Raw genomic sequence first — 17,142 nt, forward strand, 5'->3', positions numbered from 1 at the left:
TTTGGAGAAGGCAATGGCACCCCACTCCAGTACTCTTGCCTGGAAAATCCTATGGATGGAGGAGCCTGGAAGGCTGCAGTCCATGGGGTCTCGAAGAGTCAGATACGACTGAGCGACTTCACTTTCACGTTTCACTTTCCTGCATTGGAGAAGGAAATGGCAACCCACTCCAGTGTTCTTGCCTGGAGAATCCCAGGGACGGGGGAGCCTGGTGGGCTGCCGTCTGTGGGGTCGCACAGAGTCAGACACGACTGATGCGACTTAGCAGCGGCACCTTCACTTTAGTTCTGTACGTGTAATTAGTCACACATAGCAAAGGAGCTAGAAGCTATTATACTATGCTAATTAATTTTAAAAATTCACTATTGTTAAAAATGCTAGTTCTAAAATATGAGTTGATTGTTTTTAAGAGCTACTTGATTGGCAGTTGTGCTTACAGAGTTATAAAAGGAAAGTGACCATTGTGTGAACAAATACAGTTTACCTATTTTAGTGACAATTTTTTTCTTCATAATTATTAAACATAAAATTTCTCCTACAGTTGAGTTCATTTGTTAAGTCTCAAAGTCTCTTAAGTCTGTAGTTCACATTAGAAATTATGGATATTTTAGTTACTTGAACTAAAAATGACTAGTTGCTATTGTCTATATCTTGTGTTTTATAGTTGCTAGAAAATGATTCATTTTTTAAATAAAGTGTTACACTATTTATGATTTTCCTCTTTTAATTTCACACTAATTTTTGAATTAAATAATCTGCATAACATAAATTTTAGTATGGGATTTATAACATACTGTTTTAGAAGATTTCATTTAAAGTTTAGAATTAGAATTTTCTAATATGCTGAGGTTTTAAATTAACTAGTATAGTCCTTTCTTTGCTAGAGCACTCCTTTGCCAGGGGTAGTTTATTTTGTGTATGTATAGAGAGACGTGAGATGGAGATGACGTGTACTTTAAGTTTGGGAATATTTTCCCACCAAACTCATAAACCACCTATAAAATTATTTTAGCTAACACACTAATTGATATTTTATCCTAGTTCATTCCCTTGGGCACTGAAGAAGAGACTGCTTTTCTAGCTGTTATTCCTAAACAAATGGAGAGAGAAACCTGTAATGACCCCAAGGTAAAATTTGTGAATTGATTTTTTAACCCACTGTTTTCCTGCTGTTTTTTACACAACTTTGAGTTCGTAGACAGGTTAGTGAGCAAAATGAATTAACCTGATTTTAAGAACAAGAAAAACTAATGACTGTTACCCCTTTTTTGGTCTTGAGCCATCTATCTGTTACTGATTAATGCATTATAGGATACCCTGGGGATTGGACACGATATATATATAAAGTACAGTTAATGAATGTTCAGTGCAGAACAAAGTGAAGATGTCCATGGCTTTTCATTTACTATAGTTTACTTCACCACTCTAACTTCAGGCTAAATGGGTAGAAGTATATATAACCAAAGCTCTAAGTAGTACTACCCACTCCGCAGCAAAAATTGATAGAGATAACAGGATATATATGGGTGGGTTTTGTAAATGATGATTCTGTTCTTAAAACTCAACATACCTCTGGAAAAGATAGACGTAGCAGCAAAGAAAGCAAGGCATTTATTTGTTTATAGAGAATTTGTATTCCCCATCAAACAATGTAGAAAATACAGTCTTTAAAGATTTAGACTTTTTTTTATTGATATGTGTTATATTTTAAAATTCAGAGTGTTTTCAACAAAACTCCTGTTCCAAAGTCATTTTAGTTCCTTTAAAATGTGTGGTTTAAAATCTTAATTTTTAAGTAAGAATGTTCAGATTATATATTATTGTCACTTTGTTAATTTATCAGTTAGAAATAACTCATTCTTTACATACTTTGCTTCAGCTCTACACACTATTTTTCCATCTTGTGGGTAGACTTTGTCACCTTGTGTAGAGTAAAAATCCTAGAACCCTCAAGGGGGCAGCAGAGAAAGCCATTTGCAGTGTGAAAGCGGACCAGGTCTCTGAGTGGGTGAGAGCACCCCTCTGAGGTACATGTCCGTCTTGGTACTCTTAGACCTCCTTTGTCCTCAGAGCTACAGGAGCCGATTATCTGGGAGGCTGAGAGCCCAGCATCTCCCTTGCTAATAGCCTGATGGTTTACAAAACCTTTAAACAAAGGAAATGCTTCCTCCGTTCCTTCTCTTTCTTCCCTTAACACATTCCAAGCATGGTGTTAAATGCACATGATACCTTGATGAAGCAGAAGAGTTTCTGTCCTCAAGGAGCTTGCAGTTCAGTTAGTAGACAGAAAAGAAGACACTTCATTGTAGTGTAATATGATGTCTATAGGGGCTTTCCCAGTGGCTCAGCGGTAAAGAATCCGCCTGCAGTGCAGGTGACACAGGAGACACGGGTTCAAACCCTGGGTCAGGAGGATCCCCTGGAGGAGGGCATGGCAGCCCAGTCCAGTATTCTGGCCTGGAGAATCTCATGGACAGAGGAGCCTGGTGAGCCACAGTCCATAGGGTCCTAAAGAGTTAGACACTGAAGCAGCTTAGCATGCACTCACGCACATCATGTCTGTAATGCAAAGCTGTGGGGAAGTTGCTGGTGGTTCAGTAGCTAGGACTCTGTGCTTTCACTGCCTAGGGCTTAGGTTTGATCCTAAGTTGGGGAACTAAGATCCCATGAGCTGTGTGTCATGGCCAAAAAAAAAAAGTAATACTTAATAGAAAACTGAATTATGCATTGTTTTCTTTGTACATATGCACTGTAAATATATTTCTCACTACTCGTTTTTAATAATTCACTGTAGCCTGTTGAGTTTCAAGGGCACCAAGTGAAAGGCTCCGCATCTAGCGCTGTGATGGTCAGAGGACACAGCTCACAGGTTGAATGCAGTCAGCTTTCGGATAGCACTGTGTATGGAAGCTGCACGACAAACACTTGTTTTTTGACACCAGAGTTGCCTAGCACTCGTATGCAGATGGGCTTCTTGCAGGTAAAATGATTCTTATAGTCGCACCTTGCCAAATCATTTTCTTTATGTCAATACTAAATTTTGCAAAGAAAGCATATTTACATCCTTGTACAGCTGTAAGTTAAAAAACAGTTTAGTAAATTCACATGAAGCATCATAAATCAAACTAAGACAAAACTGTTTGAAAGATTTACTGCCTTTTTTGGGATCAGGAACTTAAAGGATTACTTTTCACTTCAGAGAATATTAGAAATTCATGACAAGAGCAAATAGGCGGATTATAATAGAAAATATATTTTATAACAGCTACTAGATTTGTTTTCCTTCTAATATCCACCCCTCTCCGCCACTAAGTAGATGCCAAGAACCTCTCATTGCTTCCAAATAGAAGAGGTTATTGAGAAAAGGATGTATGCATGTATTTGAAACAGTATCTGTTAAAGAGATTTAAAATTTTTCCATTTTTTATTAAAGCATAAAACACATACAAAATAAATGCACAGACCATAAGTATACAGCTCAGTAATTACCACAGGGTGAAGACAGCCATGTAACCTCCACCCTTAAGAAACAGAGCATTACCATGGTTATTGGGGTTTATCAGTTTGTTTATTTCTTATTGGGATCTCTTGTAGTAGGTACTTTGGTTTGACTTTCTTCCATATTGCTAAGCCTATACTGTTTCCCCATCCTTTTAATATATTGTAATTCAGGGATACCATTATTTCTTAGTTTCATGAAAGGTAAGAGGTGTTTCTATTTCTCATTTCTTGGTTTTTTTTTTTAAAGAGGAGAATTGAGAAGTACTCCATACTGAAAAAGAAATTTAGGTCCATTTGTTTTATTTTTAAATATTTTCACATACATCAGTATGGTCATGTTTTATATCCCAAGTTTATAAAAAATGTTCTAAGGCAAAATGACTGGACTTACCAACAGAGATAAGAACTTTGAGAAGTGTGATAGATTGCTTGCACACAGCAGTATCTGAACTTTAGAAATTATCTTGTATTTCATAAAATCCCAAGATATTATAATTAACTGTAAGAAGCACCATTGTAATATATGATACTAAGAAATTAACACTAGTCAATTAACATTACACAGTGCTTTTTCACTGCCTTTTTAAAAAATGTGGTAAAAAACACATACTATAAAATTTACAATCTTCACCATTTTATGTGCACACTTTGGTAATGGGAAGTACATTAACAGTGCCGTGAAATAGATCTTCAGAACTTTGTTCACCTTCACTTGGATTTTTAATGTTATATTTAGTGAAAGACTCTTAGATTTATTTGAACATAGAGTTTTATTGTATATCACACTGCTTTGTTTTCTTGTCTTTCCATGAATATAATACTTTTTGTTTGATGCTAAACCCTAGTTTGATCTTCTTGAGGACATATAAACAATAGAACTACTTTAATATGTCTAATATTAATAATGCACAAATTCATATTTGTGATCATTATTTGACCAGTATGACTGTTTGCATATAGTTGCACTGCACAGGCAGAGATAACTATGTCACAGCTGTTGTCTGTGCTATAGAGATGTAGAAATGTCATTGTTTTTAAGGTGTATCCCCATCTCAAAGATGTTAAGAGATAAGAAATATGAGCCATAAGAATTGATGAAATATAATATATTCTACTTTCCCTGAATGGAATTGGCTTCATAACATCTCTTTGTTTTTCTGTGTCTCAAGTTATAAACTATATAGGTAAAGTTATGGATGTATACACACTTTTTTCTAAACTGATAAATGGATCTCTATTTTCTAGTTCCCAAACGAAGAAAACTTTACAAAAGGAGATACTAGCTTTACTATTGAAGACAATTTACAAGTGAGAGCTGAGTTTAATAAGGACTTGACTAAAAATGATTGTAAGTATATTATAAATAAAATATAATATTAAAAAGTTATTTGACGTTGAACAAACCAGTGTATAAATATTCATGCTTTTTCCCCCCCGACAGCAATTTTAGATTTCCCTCCTAAAGATTCAGACCATTTATATAATTATTTGGATTATAATTTTAAATCAACAGAGAGGACTTCGTGGGAAAAAAATAAGGTATAATGTGAACAAAGTTGTTTTTCTTTTTGCTTTGTTTTTGTGGCCACACCCTGCAGCTTGTGGGATTTTGGTTCCATAATTAGACATGAACCTGGCCCTGATAGTAAAGCGTTGAGTCCTAACCACTGGACTGCCAGGGAATCCCCTAAACAGTTTTAATAGTTGTGAGTAAAAAAATTTGGTGAATCTTAGAAACAGCAAGTGAGATTGAAGAGCTGGGTGGGTTCAAGAATGTGAACGAAGGCCATAGTAGCTGGATTGTGGAAAGTCACAGGCAAAGCAGTAATCAAATGAAACTGGGAAAGTGAGCAGGACCAGATGCACAAAATCTTGCAGGTCAGATTAAGAGGTTTAATATTGGTCTACGTTCCATTGTGAAATTACTGAAGGGTTTCGGCAGAAAACTCATTACATTTACATTTTTAAAAGGTTTTGCTGGCTGCTGTGTGGAAGATGGATTTGATGGACACTGTGGTGGAAGCAAGGAAACCAGTTAAAATGAGCTGTAGATGACAGTGACTTGAAGAGACTGGCAGTGAAAGTATAGAGGAGTTGGTAATTAGATTTAAGATAAATTTTGGAGGCAGAAGCATGGATGTTGCTAGGTTGGATGTAGAGAGCAGAGTGAAGGAAGGGGAGGAGAAAGCCTCCTGGATTTCTGACTTAACAAAGTGGGCTGAAGTGGGCTTTACTGAGTGGAGTCAGCTGCAGATCTCTGTTAGTCTGCTAGGGCTGCTCTAATGGAGGATGAGTGACTTAAACAACAGAAATTTATTTTGTCACAGTTCTGGAGGGTAGAAGTCCAAGATCATGTTTCTGATGAGAACTCTCTTCCTGGCATACGAACGGCTACCTTCTCACTATGTCCTCATGTATACTTCCTTGGTATGTGCACATGGATAAAGAGAGTGCAAGAGAGTGAGAATTCTCTTCTTATAAGGACACTAATTCTGGTGGCTCAGGGTACCACTCTTACGGCCTCATTTAGCCTTTGTTACCTCTTAAAGGCCCCGTCTCCAAACACAGTCACACTGGGAGACGGGGAAGAAAACAATAATAAAAGGTGTTGCGTCGTACTGGGGACCCACTACGTGGCCTGTAAAACAAAACTCAGGATTGTCCTCCCTGAAGAATAAGAAAAGAAAGGTATTCACATACCAGTTCCCATCTGTCTTTGGCTGAAGGTTACTCCTGGTCATATTAACCACCTGGCACGTTTGGCCTGCTGTACCTGCTGTCCCAGCCACTGTCCTCAGACAGAAAGATGCAGATGCTTGAGATAGGAAGCCTAGGACAGGTAGGGGAGCAATTCTCCAATTGTAGATGACCTCAGAGATAGGCCAGGGAGACATGGCAGGATAGCAACAGCGTCTGCTACAGTGGTTAATGGTGGGAATCTTAGGAACTTTTCAGTGGGCTATGCTTCCTGCCATGCAGAGGAGTCTGGTCTACTGGGAGAGCACAGAAGCGGACTTTCAGAGAAAGAGACAGAGTTAGTGGCAGCAGAAGCCCTGATTCCAGCTGGTTTTGAGGCCCTGGCCCAGCTCTGTTCAATTCATACTAGATTTTTTTTTCATTGGAGGATAATTGCTTTACAATGTTGTGTCGGTTTCTGCCACATATCAAGATGAATCAGCCATAGGTATAGATATGTCCTCTCTCTCTTGAACCTCCCTGTCACCTCCCACTCCATCCCTCCCCTCTAGGTTATCACAGAGCACTGCAACCCATATTAGATTTTTAAGGTGATTAATTTCTAGAAGTAGCAACACAATTAAATCCCATTAGAAGGAGAATAACATAGAGAATGATATGACTGTTCAGATATGGAATATATTAAAGAAGAGTTTATTCCATTTAGAAGCAATATTTTGAAGTTTTAGATCAACTGTAGATATACCCTAGACCTAAGGACATAAAGAAAAAGCTGTTCAGGCCTTGGGTTTGCAGGAAGTGTTGTCTTCCCAGCTCCAGACATGAGATCTGCTTAAGCCTGTGTCCCTAAGACTGGAACCTGATCTTCACAACCAAATCCTCATAACTCATATCAATCCAAATCAGAATCTGACCCATTTCAAATAAATCCAACAGGTTTATGTTCTGTATTTCACTTTCCAATATCCTTGTTTATTTTAGTGCATTTATTCTGTCCTGCCCCTTTTGGAAGGAACTTTTCCCCCCTATAGCTCTACACAATGTGCTTGAAAGCATTGGTTTTTTTTTAAATTTTTTTATTTTTTTTGAAAGCATTGTTTTTATAATACAGTTACTAGAATTTGTTCAGACTATAGGGGAAAAATGCAATAAGAGGATTTTGGTCTGTAGTTTTGTCTCTTCTTTCTGGATAGGTGACGTCACCAGAACAGAAGATCTCAACATTAAGCCCTGTTTCTACTTTATCTTTTAACTCGAGAGATGATGACTTCATGCTAGAATTCTCTGAGGAGTCCCTGAAAGGGCAAACTTTACCTGGTAATGTTTACTTTCTCAGCGTAGATAATTGCTCCCGTATGGTTCTAATCTATCTGTCCATGTAAAATGAGATTTTTCATTTGAGAGATTGCTGCTGCTGCTAAGTCGCTTTAGTCGTATCCGACTCTGTGCGACCCCATAGACGGCAGCCCACCAGGCTCCCCTGTCCCTGGGATTCTCCAGGCAAGAACACTGGAGTGGGTTGCCATTTCCTTCTCCAATGCATGAAAGTGAAAAGTGAAAGTGAAGTCGCTCAGTCGTGTCCGACTCTTAGCGACCCCATGAACTGCAGCCCACCAGGCTCCTCCGTCCATGGGATTTTCCAGGCAAGAGTACTAGAGTGGCGTGCCATCACCTTCTCTGTGAGAGATTGCTACTAAACTAAAAATAATCTTGAAACCAGACTCAGTGTCTTATACCCTCACACCTTCCCACACTCTGCTTTGACTTTTTCTGTTGAGGATGGCTCCTACTTCCAAATCCAGTACTCCCTTCTAGCTCTCTGGTACCTTCTTTATCCTCTCATCTTCTCATCTCAGACCTCTACCATTGCCAACACTTCTCACAGCTGTAACTCCAGAGCCTGGCCCCTCTGTAGCCCCTCTCCCCCGACCGGGGAACAGGTTCATTGTGAATGTCAATCATGGTTGACCTTCTTATAACCTCTCAGCTTCCCCTCTTTTGCTTTGGGATCCTGGCATTATCAGGGAGCTCTTCAACTGCTGTGACCTCAACTGCATTCTCAGGCTTCTGTGTCTTCATTCGTTACACCTCTTCTTCCCTATGAGTAATTTCCTGCTTCTTGATAAGATAATACATTTATAGGATCTTTTCCACTAACTTCTGTTCCTTAATCTCATCAATGTATCTTCCCTTGATTCTGAAGTTAGGCTGAGTGACGAGTAAAGTTGTAGGTAATCTTTTGGTCGTGGGTGGATGATATAAAAATAAAAGCTTAAAGTGTCTGGAGAATTGGGTTGGAGAAGGTTTAGTGGGTGTGGGTGGTAGAGGAAGCAAGGTAGGAAAGAGTCAGTATGGGAAGGGTGAGCATCTGAGACAAGTGAAGCAACAGTGACAGATGGTCGACACAGTGCTGCCATGACTTACTATTTAATCAGGTGTTAACTTTTCTGTCAATGTCGCTTAATCAGTTTGTTAGGAGTACATCATAACACTTTACAAAAGAATGCCATTGACTTACCTGCTGTCCTGCTACCTTCCCAAGTGACAGCAGGGTTTATTTCCAATGAAACAGAAACTCTGTCAAGAAGGAACATTATTATAAAACAGGAAACCATAGCATTTTAGGTAAAAACTTTAAGCTGATATAGTTCTCATGCAGTATTACTATTTATTCAGCAAATATTACTGCTTTTAATATTTTCAGGAATATATTAACTACTAGTGATGCTGAAAGGAATTCTAAAACTCAGCCAAAATCTGCCATAACATGTGTTTAACACAGTTGAACTCTTATCACATAACAATGTATCAAAGTAAAGCTAAAAGTCTTCTTTACCCTGAAGGTCAACATATTAATCCATGAGTGTAATAAATATATGAGAGGTTATAACACATCAGTAAATAAACTTGAACTTCAGTCTCTGGAGAAGGAATATAAAATTGAGAAAAAAACCTAAGTTTGGTTTCTTGTCTTAACTCTGCCAATTGGTAGTTATGTTACCTCTAGGCCTTGGTGGGCAACCTCATCTGTAAAGTGAGAATGATGAATCCCTTCTTGGTTGTAAAGTACTTGAAAGGTTCAGTGTTATATAAATATAATGCAGTATTTGGTGGGGTAGGTGTGGTGGTGGTGAGTGGAAATTATTAGCTAAGAAAGAAAAGAAAAAGAGAAGGATTTCAAGTTTATCAACCTTAAAAAAGTTTCAGAGTCTAAAATTAAATTTGAAATCTTTATTTTTTTGAGACTAAAAAATTAAAATTTTTTAAAAGGAAATGTGATTTTCTTTTTCTGGCACGAGGCATGTTGCTACTTTTTGCTTTTTTGTATGAATACCCACCGTTTTCTAAAGATTGAGTGATATCTGTAATACATTTTTAATCAGCTCTCTCTTTTTCAGTAATGAAAAAATCAAGTTCTCTGGAGAATAAGAACCTTCAGAGGCTTTCCTTTGAAGTAAGTAGAACCCGAGCTCCACTTGTTGCTTTGCCGCCTGCCAGTGGGCCACCTGACTCAGATTCTTGTTCACGTATGACGGACCGTGACAGGCAGAAGGCTTCTGGTCCTCCCATATTCAGCCTGCGTGAAGAGTCAGCAGTTCCTTCTTTCAGCTTTGGGCCCAAGGACCAAAGCGAAGCTTCTTTCTCTAACGAATCTAGGGAAGTGACTCCAAGTGAGGTTTCCCTTCTTGATAATACATCTACTCAAAGCAAGTGGCTGAAATATCAAAATACACGCCAGTGCAACTTGACTACTCCAGACAGAGTTGATGAGAAAGTAACAGACGGCTTCTTTGCTAAGGCTGTTTCTGGGATGCGTTTTAGTAACACAGGTGAAAGAGAGAATGATGCTGTGAATGAAAGTTCTTTAGATTCTGTGTATTTACAAATGATGAAACACATGCTTCAACAGCAGCAGCAGGATTTTAGCAGTCAAGATTCGGTTTGCAGAAAGAAGGCATTTTCTTTGAATATAAACGAGGCTTCTAAGACTGAGGAAGTTCAGAATATGTTAGGAGAGTATGCCTGCTACAACTGCAGTGTAACAGGAGATTTACAGGTGAGGAAATGTCCCAGTGTTTTCTTGGTGCATCTTTTCCAGTACTTATCTGAATTTCAGCAAAAGAATTACCAAAGTCATACAGGTGAAATGATTTTAGTCTTGAAGCCAGTGGCTTTGGGATTTTTCTTTTTTTTTTTTTTAAGAGTTTTCCAGAACTTTTGCTACAGTCACATTTTTTTAAAAAATTCTTTTTATTTATTTACTGAATTTATTTGGCTGCACCAGGTCTTAGATGTGGCCTATGGGATCTTAGTTCCCCAATCAGGAATCACACCCAGGGTCCCTGCATTGGGAGCATGGAGTCTTAGCCACTGGACCACCAGGAAAGTCCCAGTCACATCTTTGACTTAAGACCTTTCTAGAGGTTGTAAACACTAAATTACGTATTTGAAAGTGTCTGGTGCAGTATCTGGACATAAAAGGTACTTAAATTATAGTTCTGTTTCCACCATCACTTCCACTACTACTACTACTATTGTTTTCATTTTTACAATCAGCTCAGTTTTGATTATTTTCATTTCACTATGAGCTCAGTTTTGCTGACCAGATCATTATTAGGGTAAAGGTACATCCTACTTACATTGGTTATGAACAATTCTTACTGTAATTGTGACCAGAAGTAGAGATACATAATGATTCACTCACATCAGTTAAATTTTTCCTACAAAAAATTTAAAAACATATTAAGGGGCCGACAAGAAAAGTTAGTCTTATTTATCATTAAAAGTGCCATGTCATAGCCTTTCCTGCTATACTCAATTTCCCGTTTAAAATTAGAAAATGATTTCATGCATTCTGGAAATCAAAAGAAAAATTTAATATTATCTATATAATTTGCTTATTAGTAAACAGTATTTTTCTGGAATTATTGTAATAACTTGAATTATTGCATTTCAGGAGGTAAAAGACTCTGAGCTATGCTTCCCAAGTGGGCAGAAAGTAAAATCTGCATGTCTTCCCCAAAGGCAGATTCACATACCAGCTGTTTTTCAGTCTCCTGCGCATTATAAGCAGGTTTTTACATCTTGTCTCACAGGTATGAGACAAGATTTTTTTTATTTTATTATGATTGATTGCTGCTTAATGTCAATAGTATAACTGTGAGAAAGTGTAGCATCTTATATTATGAATTTTTATATTAAATTTCTACTTGACATTTGCTATTTTCTGTATATTTAATCCAGGTTTTGACAGTAACTTATATTTTAATTTCAGATCAAAATTGAGTTTAAGAGTGGGAAATGACAGCATTATCTTGTTCAATATGTAGTGTAAACATTTTTTTAAAACTAAAAGTGTTACAGGTAGTTTTGATAAATCAAGTAGGAAATTTTAAGTATGGTGTATGATTAGTTTTGATTGTTTTTTTTATACAAGAGTAATACTCGTCTTTTTAAAAATGGATGTTAGTGTTATGTTACAGTTTACTCTGTCAAAGGCTATTTTCAGATTTAACTAATAGTACATATCTGATACAAAGGTGAAATTATTTTGTATTTAATTTTCATCTGTATGTATTTTTAAATTACCTTAACAATTTTTTTTGTAGAACATTTAAATATATTGCTATTTGGATTGGCACAAAGGTTGCACAAAGCTCTTTCAAAAGTTGACATATCATTTTACACATCATCAAATGGAGACAAACTGAAAAATGTAGAAAATAATGTGCCATCCTGCCATCATCAGCAGCCTGCAAAACTGGTCATGGTTAAAAAGGAAGGTCCAAATAAGGTATTTTTCCCTCTTCCCCTCCTTTTGTTAGACTTATTTGTTTATAAAAGTCTTGGTACCTGTTGCTTTACAAAAAGTTTAAAGTGTTAAGTCTTGACTAGGAGTCTTCTGCTTGAGGCATTAGTAACTAACATATAGTAAACACTCAGTACATTTTTCCTGAAAGTTGATCTGCATTCGAGGATACAAAAATATGAGTTAAGATCAGCTTTCAGATTGCTTGGGAACTTGCTGCATAGTAGCAGATGGAGAAAAAGATGTAAAAGGAAATTTTATATAATACTGGAATGTATAAAAATAGGAGGGATGCGCAAATTACAGGAAGGGCACTAAGAAGGGAATATGTCCCCACCTGAGGGCTTAGAGAATGCAGGGATGAGCCTGAAGAAAGTAGGGCTGAGACTGGCCTCTAGTACGAGTAACAAAGCTGATACGGCTGGAAGAGTAGAGAAGCACACTGACTTAATTCATATTGCTGATGACATTATTACGGAAGAAGTTAAGTTAGTGAAATGTGTGTAATGTTGATTGATGGTTTGTACTCGTAACTGTACTTTCACTCATAATACAGCTTTCCTCCACTGCTTGCATATTCCACTTTGTTAGTTGAGTATGTAAATTTGGATTTAAATTTAGTTGCAAAAGCAAGAATTCATAAGTAATATTGGAGGAGTCTCCAAGCAGCCTTTAGAAAAGTCTTGACAAACATGGTACTAAAACAGTAAAATAAATAAATAAATAAAAACATGATTTTTCTCACTAAGTTTCAATATCTTTGTCCCCTCAGGGTCGTCTCTTTTATACCTGTGATGGACCCAAAGCTGACCAATGTAAATTTTTTAAGTGGTTTGAAGAAATGACCCCAGGATATTTAACACAGGAAAAATCTCTACCTAGCATGGTTTTAAGTGATATAAAAAGTATTGGCTTCTACTTAAGAAGTCAAAAGATACCCCTCTATGAGGAATGCCAACTTTTCGTGAGGTATGTTTTATGATGCTAAGTAACTGCCTCTAATTGTATCAAAATAGCAACCTCACAGAATTATCACCAGTTTTCAAAGAGTTTGAGTTAGGAAAAATATCTAAAAGATACCTCAGTTTTTATAACTGTAAAATGGGAATAATTCTCTAAAGCTGTTTATGGTCCTCTCTAAATATTGAGCAGATATTTGGGGTGGCTCAGTGGTAAAGAATCTGCCTGCAAATGCAGGAGATGCAGGACATTCCTGATCGCTGTGTCAGGAAGATCCCCTGGAGAAAGAAATGGTAACCCACTCCAGTATTCTTACCTGGAAAATCCCATAGACAGAGGAGCCTGGTGGGTTACAGTCCATAGGGTCGCAAAGAGTCAGACACCACTTAGCAACTAAACCACATTAAACAAGCATTGAACAGTGTCAGCAATATGAAGATTACTGGCAGGAATGCCATTTTTCTAACCACTTTTACATTAATCATAATCCTAAGGAAAACTCTGTGGAACAAATCCCAAGAACAATTTTTATCAGTGCAGGATAATACATCGGAGAAGGCAATGGCACCCCACTCCAGTACTCTTGCCTGGAAAATCCCATGGATGGAGGAGCCTTGTAGGCTGCAGTCCATGGGGTCTCGAAGAGTCAGACATGACTGAGCGACTTCACTTTCACTTTTCATTTCCTGCATTGGAGAAGGAAATGGCAACCCACTCCAGTGTTCTTGCCTGGAGAATCCCAGGGATAGGGGAGCCTGGTGGCTGCCGTCTATGGGGTCACACAGAGTCGGACACGACTGAAGCGACTTAGCAGCAGCAGATAATACATAGTGATCATTCACAAACCTCAACTACATAGTTTATAGTATCATAGAATGCTACTTTTTGGAAACAGTCATTATAAAAGTTGAATTACCCAAAATGAAATAATGAGCATTTGGATGATAATTTAATAATAACTTGTATTATTATATACAATATATATATTGTATATGTCAGGTATATGTCAGGTACTTGTATATGTATATGTATATATGTATGTATATATATGTATATATATATGTATATATATATGTATATATGTATATGTATATATATATATATGTCAGGTGCTTGTATATGTCAGGTACTCTTCTAAACACTCTGAAATATTATTTCATTTAATTGTCATAATTTATAAGCTATGGAAATATAGTCTATTACTCCATTTTACAGTTATAGAAACTGAAGTAGTCTATCTTTTAGATACTATTCCTATCTGTCTCTTTTAAAAGTAATGATGTTTCTGTGAGGCTTGTCTTTGACACAATATATTTTTATTGTGTATATATACGAGATCCAACCAGTCCATCCTAAAGGAGATCAGTCCTGGGTGCTCTTTGGAAGGAATGATGCTAAAGCTGAAACTCCAGTACTTTGGCCACCTCATGTGCAGAGTTGACTTATTGGAAAAGACTATGATGCTGAGAGGGATTGGGGGCAGGAAGAGAAGGGGACGACAGAGGATGAGATGGCTGGATGGCATCACTGACTCGATGGACGTGAGTTTGAGTGAACTCTGGGAGTTGGTGATGGACAGGGAGGCCTGGCGTGCTGCAATTCATGGGGTCGAAAAGATTCGGACAAGACGGAGCAACTGAACTGAACTGAACTGACATATGTGTATGAAAGTGGGTTTCCCAGGTGGCTCAGGGGTAAAGAACTCACCTGCCAATGCATGAGTAGAAAGAGACGCGGGTTTGATCCCTTGGTCAGGAAGATCCCCTGGAGAAGAAAACGGCAACCCACTCCAGTATTTTTGCCTGGGAATCTCATGGACAGAGGAGGCTGTTTGGCTACAGTCCAGTTCAGTTCAGTCGCTCAGTCATGTTGGACTCTGCGACCCCATGGACTGCAGCACACCAGGCTTCCCTGTCCATTACCAACTCCCAGAGCTTGCTCAAACTCATGTCCATCAAGTTGGTGATGCCATCCAACCATCTCATCCTCTGTTGTCTCCTTCTCCTCCTGCTTTCAATCTTTCCCAGCATCACAGTCTTTTCAAATGAGTCGGTTCTTCGCATCAGGTGGCCAAAGAATTGGAATCTCAGCTTCAGTATCAGTCCTTCCAATGAATATTCAGGACTGATTTCCTTTAGGATGTACTGGTTTGATCTCCTTGCAGTCCAAGGGACTCTCAAGAGTCTTCTCCAACACCACAGTTCAAAAGCATCAATTCTTTGGTGCTCAGCTTTCTTTATAGTCCAACTCTCATATCCATACATGAATACTGGAAAAACCATAGCTTTGACTAGACAGACCTTTGTTGGCAAATTAATATCTCTGCTTTTTAATATGCTGTCTAGGTTGGTCACAGATTTTCTTTAAAGGAACAAGCATCTTTTAATTTCCTGGCTGCAGTCACCATCTGCAGTGATTTTGGAGCCCAAGGAAATAAAGTCTGCCACTGTTTCCATTGTTTCCCCATCTATTTGCCATGAAGTGATGGGACTGTATGCCATGATCTTCATTTTCTGAGTGTTGAGTTTTAAGCCAGCTTTTAAACTCTCCTCTTTCACTTTCATCAAGAGGCTCTTTAGTTCTTCGCTTTCTGCTATAAGGGTGGTGTCATCTGCATGTCTGGGGTTATTGATATTTCTCCCAGCAATCTTAATTCCAGCTTGTGCTTCATCCAGCCCAGCATTTCTCACAATGCACTCTGCATATAAGTTAAATAAGCAGGGTGACAATATACAACCTTGACGTACTCCTTTCCAGATTTGGAACCAGTCTGCTATTCCATGTCCAGTTCTAACTGTTGCTTCTTGACCTGCATACAGATTTCTCAGGAGGAAGATAAGGTCATCTGGTATTCCCATCTCTTTAAGAATCTTCCACAGTTTATTGTGATCCACACAGTCAAAGGCTTTGGCATAGTCAATAAAGCAGAAGTAGATGTTTTTCTGGAACTCTCTTGCTTTTTTGATGATCCAGTGGATATTGTCTATTTGATCTCTGGTTCCTCTACCTTTTCTAAATCCAGCTTGAACATCTGGAATTACACGGTTGAAGTCCATGGGGGCTACAGTCCATGGGGTCACAAGAGAGTTGGACATGACTTAGTGACTAATCAGAACAACAATATATAAAAGCATATAAACATACACACTCTTTGGTTCTTTCCTTTTCATACTCTGTTTTAAAGAAAAATTTTAAAAAACATTTGTACTTTCAAACTTCCAGTTGCAAAATAAATAAGTCCTGCAGATGTATACAGTATGGTGACTGTGGTTAATATTATTTTACTGTATATTTGAAAGTTGATAAGAGTAAGAGTTCTCATTACAATAAAAAAATTTTATTAAAAAAATTTTATACATGCAATGAGTTCTTTAGTGCTTTTTAAAAAAATTCAATATATTTATTTATTTGGTATGCCTTGCAGCATGTGGGATCTTAGTTCCCCAGCCAGGGATCAAACCCAGGTCCTCTGCAGTGAATGCTTGTCATCCTAATCAATGGGCCACCAGGGAATTCCCCTTAATTTATTTAAAAATAAACAAAAACACTTCATTTTTTTTTCACAAGAAAAAAACTTTGTGACTGTGTGGTGATGGTTGTTAACTTGACTTACTATGGTGATAATTTCATAGTATACACATAAATCATGATGTTGTACACCTGGAATAATATAGTATATGTTAATTATCTCAAGAAAAACTTCATACTTTAATATTCAAATTCAGGTTTGTCTCTTACTCATTTTGCAGGAAAGGATTTGATTTTCAAAGAAAACGGTATGGTAAACTAAAGAAGTTTACTACTGTAGATCCTGAATTTTATAATGAACCTAAGAGCAAACTTTATCTTAAACTGAGTCGGAAAGAAAGTTCATCTGCTTACAGCAAAGGTGGGTTGATATGATGATGCTGTGACTGAGTCTAGCCTTGTGTCTTAGTTTTATGTGTGGTGTGCTGTGTGCTCAGATTGCTCAGTCGTGTCTGACTGTTTTATGACCCCATGGACTGTAGCCTGCCAGGCTCCTCTGTCCATTGAATTTTCCAGGCAAGAACACTGGAGTGGGTTGCCATTTCCTCCTCCAGGGGATCTTGGAGGAGGGGATCGAACCTGAGTCTCCTGTGTCTCCTCTGTTGGCAGACAGATTCTTTACCACTGAGCCACCTGGAGGCCCCATC

The 17,142-nt window shown here is 37.8% G+C and overlaps 1 protein-coding gene across 5 annotated transcripts in view; it reads left to right on the forward strand.

Annotated features, from left to right (window-relative positions):
- ZGRF1 (zinc finger GRF-type containing 1) overlaps positions 1-17,142 on the forward strand; it is a 55,782-nt gene that overhangs the window by 19,349 nt on the left and 19,291 nt on the right. For 4 of the 5 annotated variants that reach the window (XM_010805918.4, XM_024993500.2, XM_024993499.2 and 1 more), the window contains exons 9-18: positions 1,042-1,128; positions 2,795-2,980; positions 4,747-4,849; positions 4,943-5,040; positions 7,392-7,515; positions 9,597-10,255; positions 11,156-11,294; positions 11,808-11,992; positions 12,780-12,976; positions 16,717-16,856. In XM_010805918.4, coding sequence (XP_010804220.2) covers positions 1,042-1,128; positions 2,795-2,980; positions 4,747-4,849; positions 4,943-5,040; positions 7,392-7,515; positions 9,597-10,255; positions 11,156-11,294; positions 11,808-11,992; positions 12,780-12,976; positions 16,717-16,856 — 1,918 coding nt within the window. The remainder of the gene's footprint in view (positions 1-1,041; positions 1,129-2,794; positions 2,981-4,746; positions 4,850-4,942; positions 5,041-7,391; positions 7,516-9,596; positions 10,256-11,155; positions 11,295-11,807; positions 11,993-12,779; positions 12,977-16,716; positions 16,857-17,142) is intronic. The other variant, XM_024993502.2, reaches the window with a different exon arrangement.

The sequence above is a fragment of the Bos taurus genome, chromosome 6 (assembly GCF_002263795.3).
Source record: "Bos taurus isolate L1 Dominette 01449 registration number 42190680 breed Hereford chromosome 6, ARS-UCD2.0, whole genome shotgun sequence".
Taxonomy (NCBI): Eukaryota; Metazoa; Chordata; class Mammalia; order Artiodactyla; family Bovidae; genus Bos; species Bos taurus.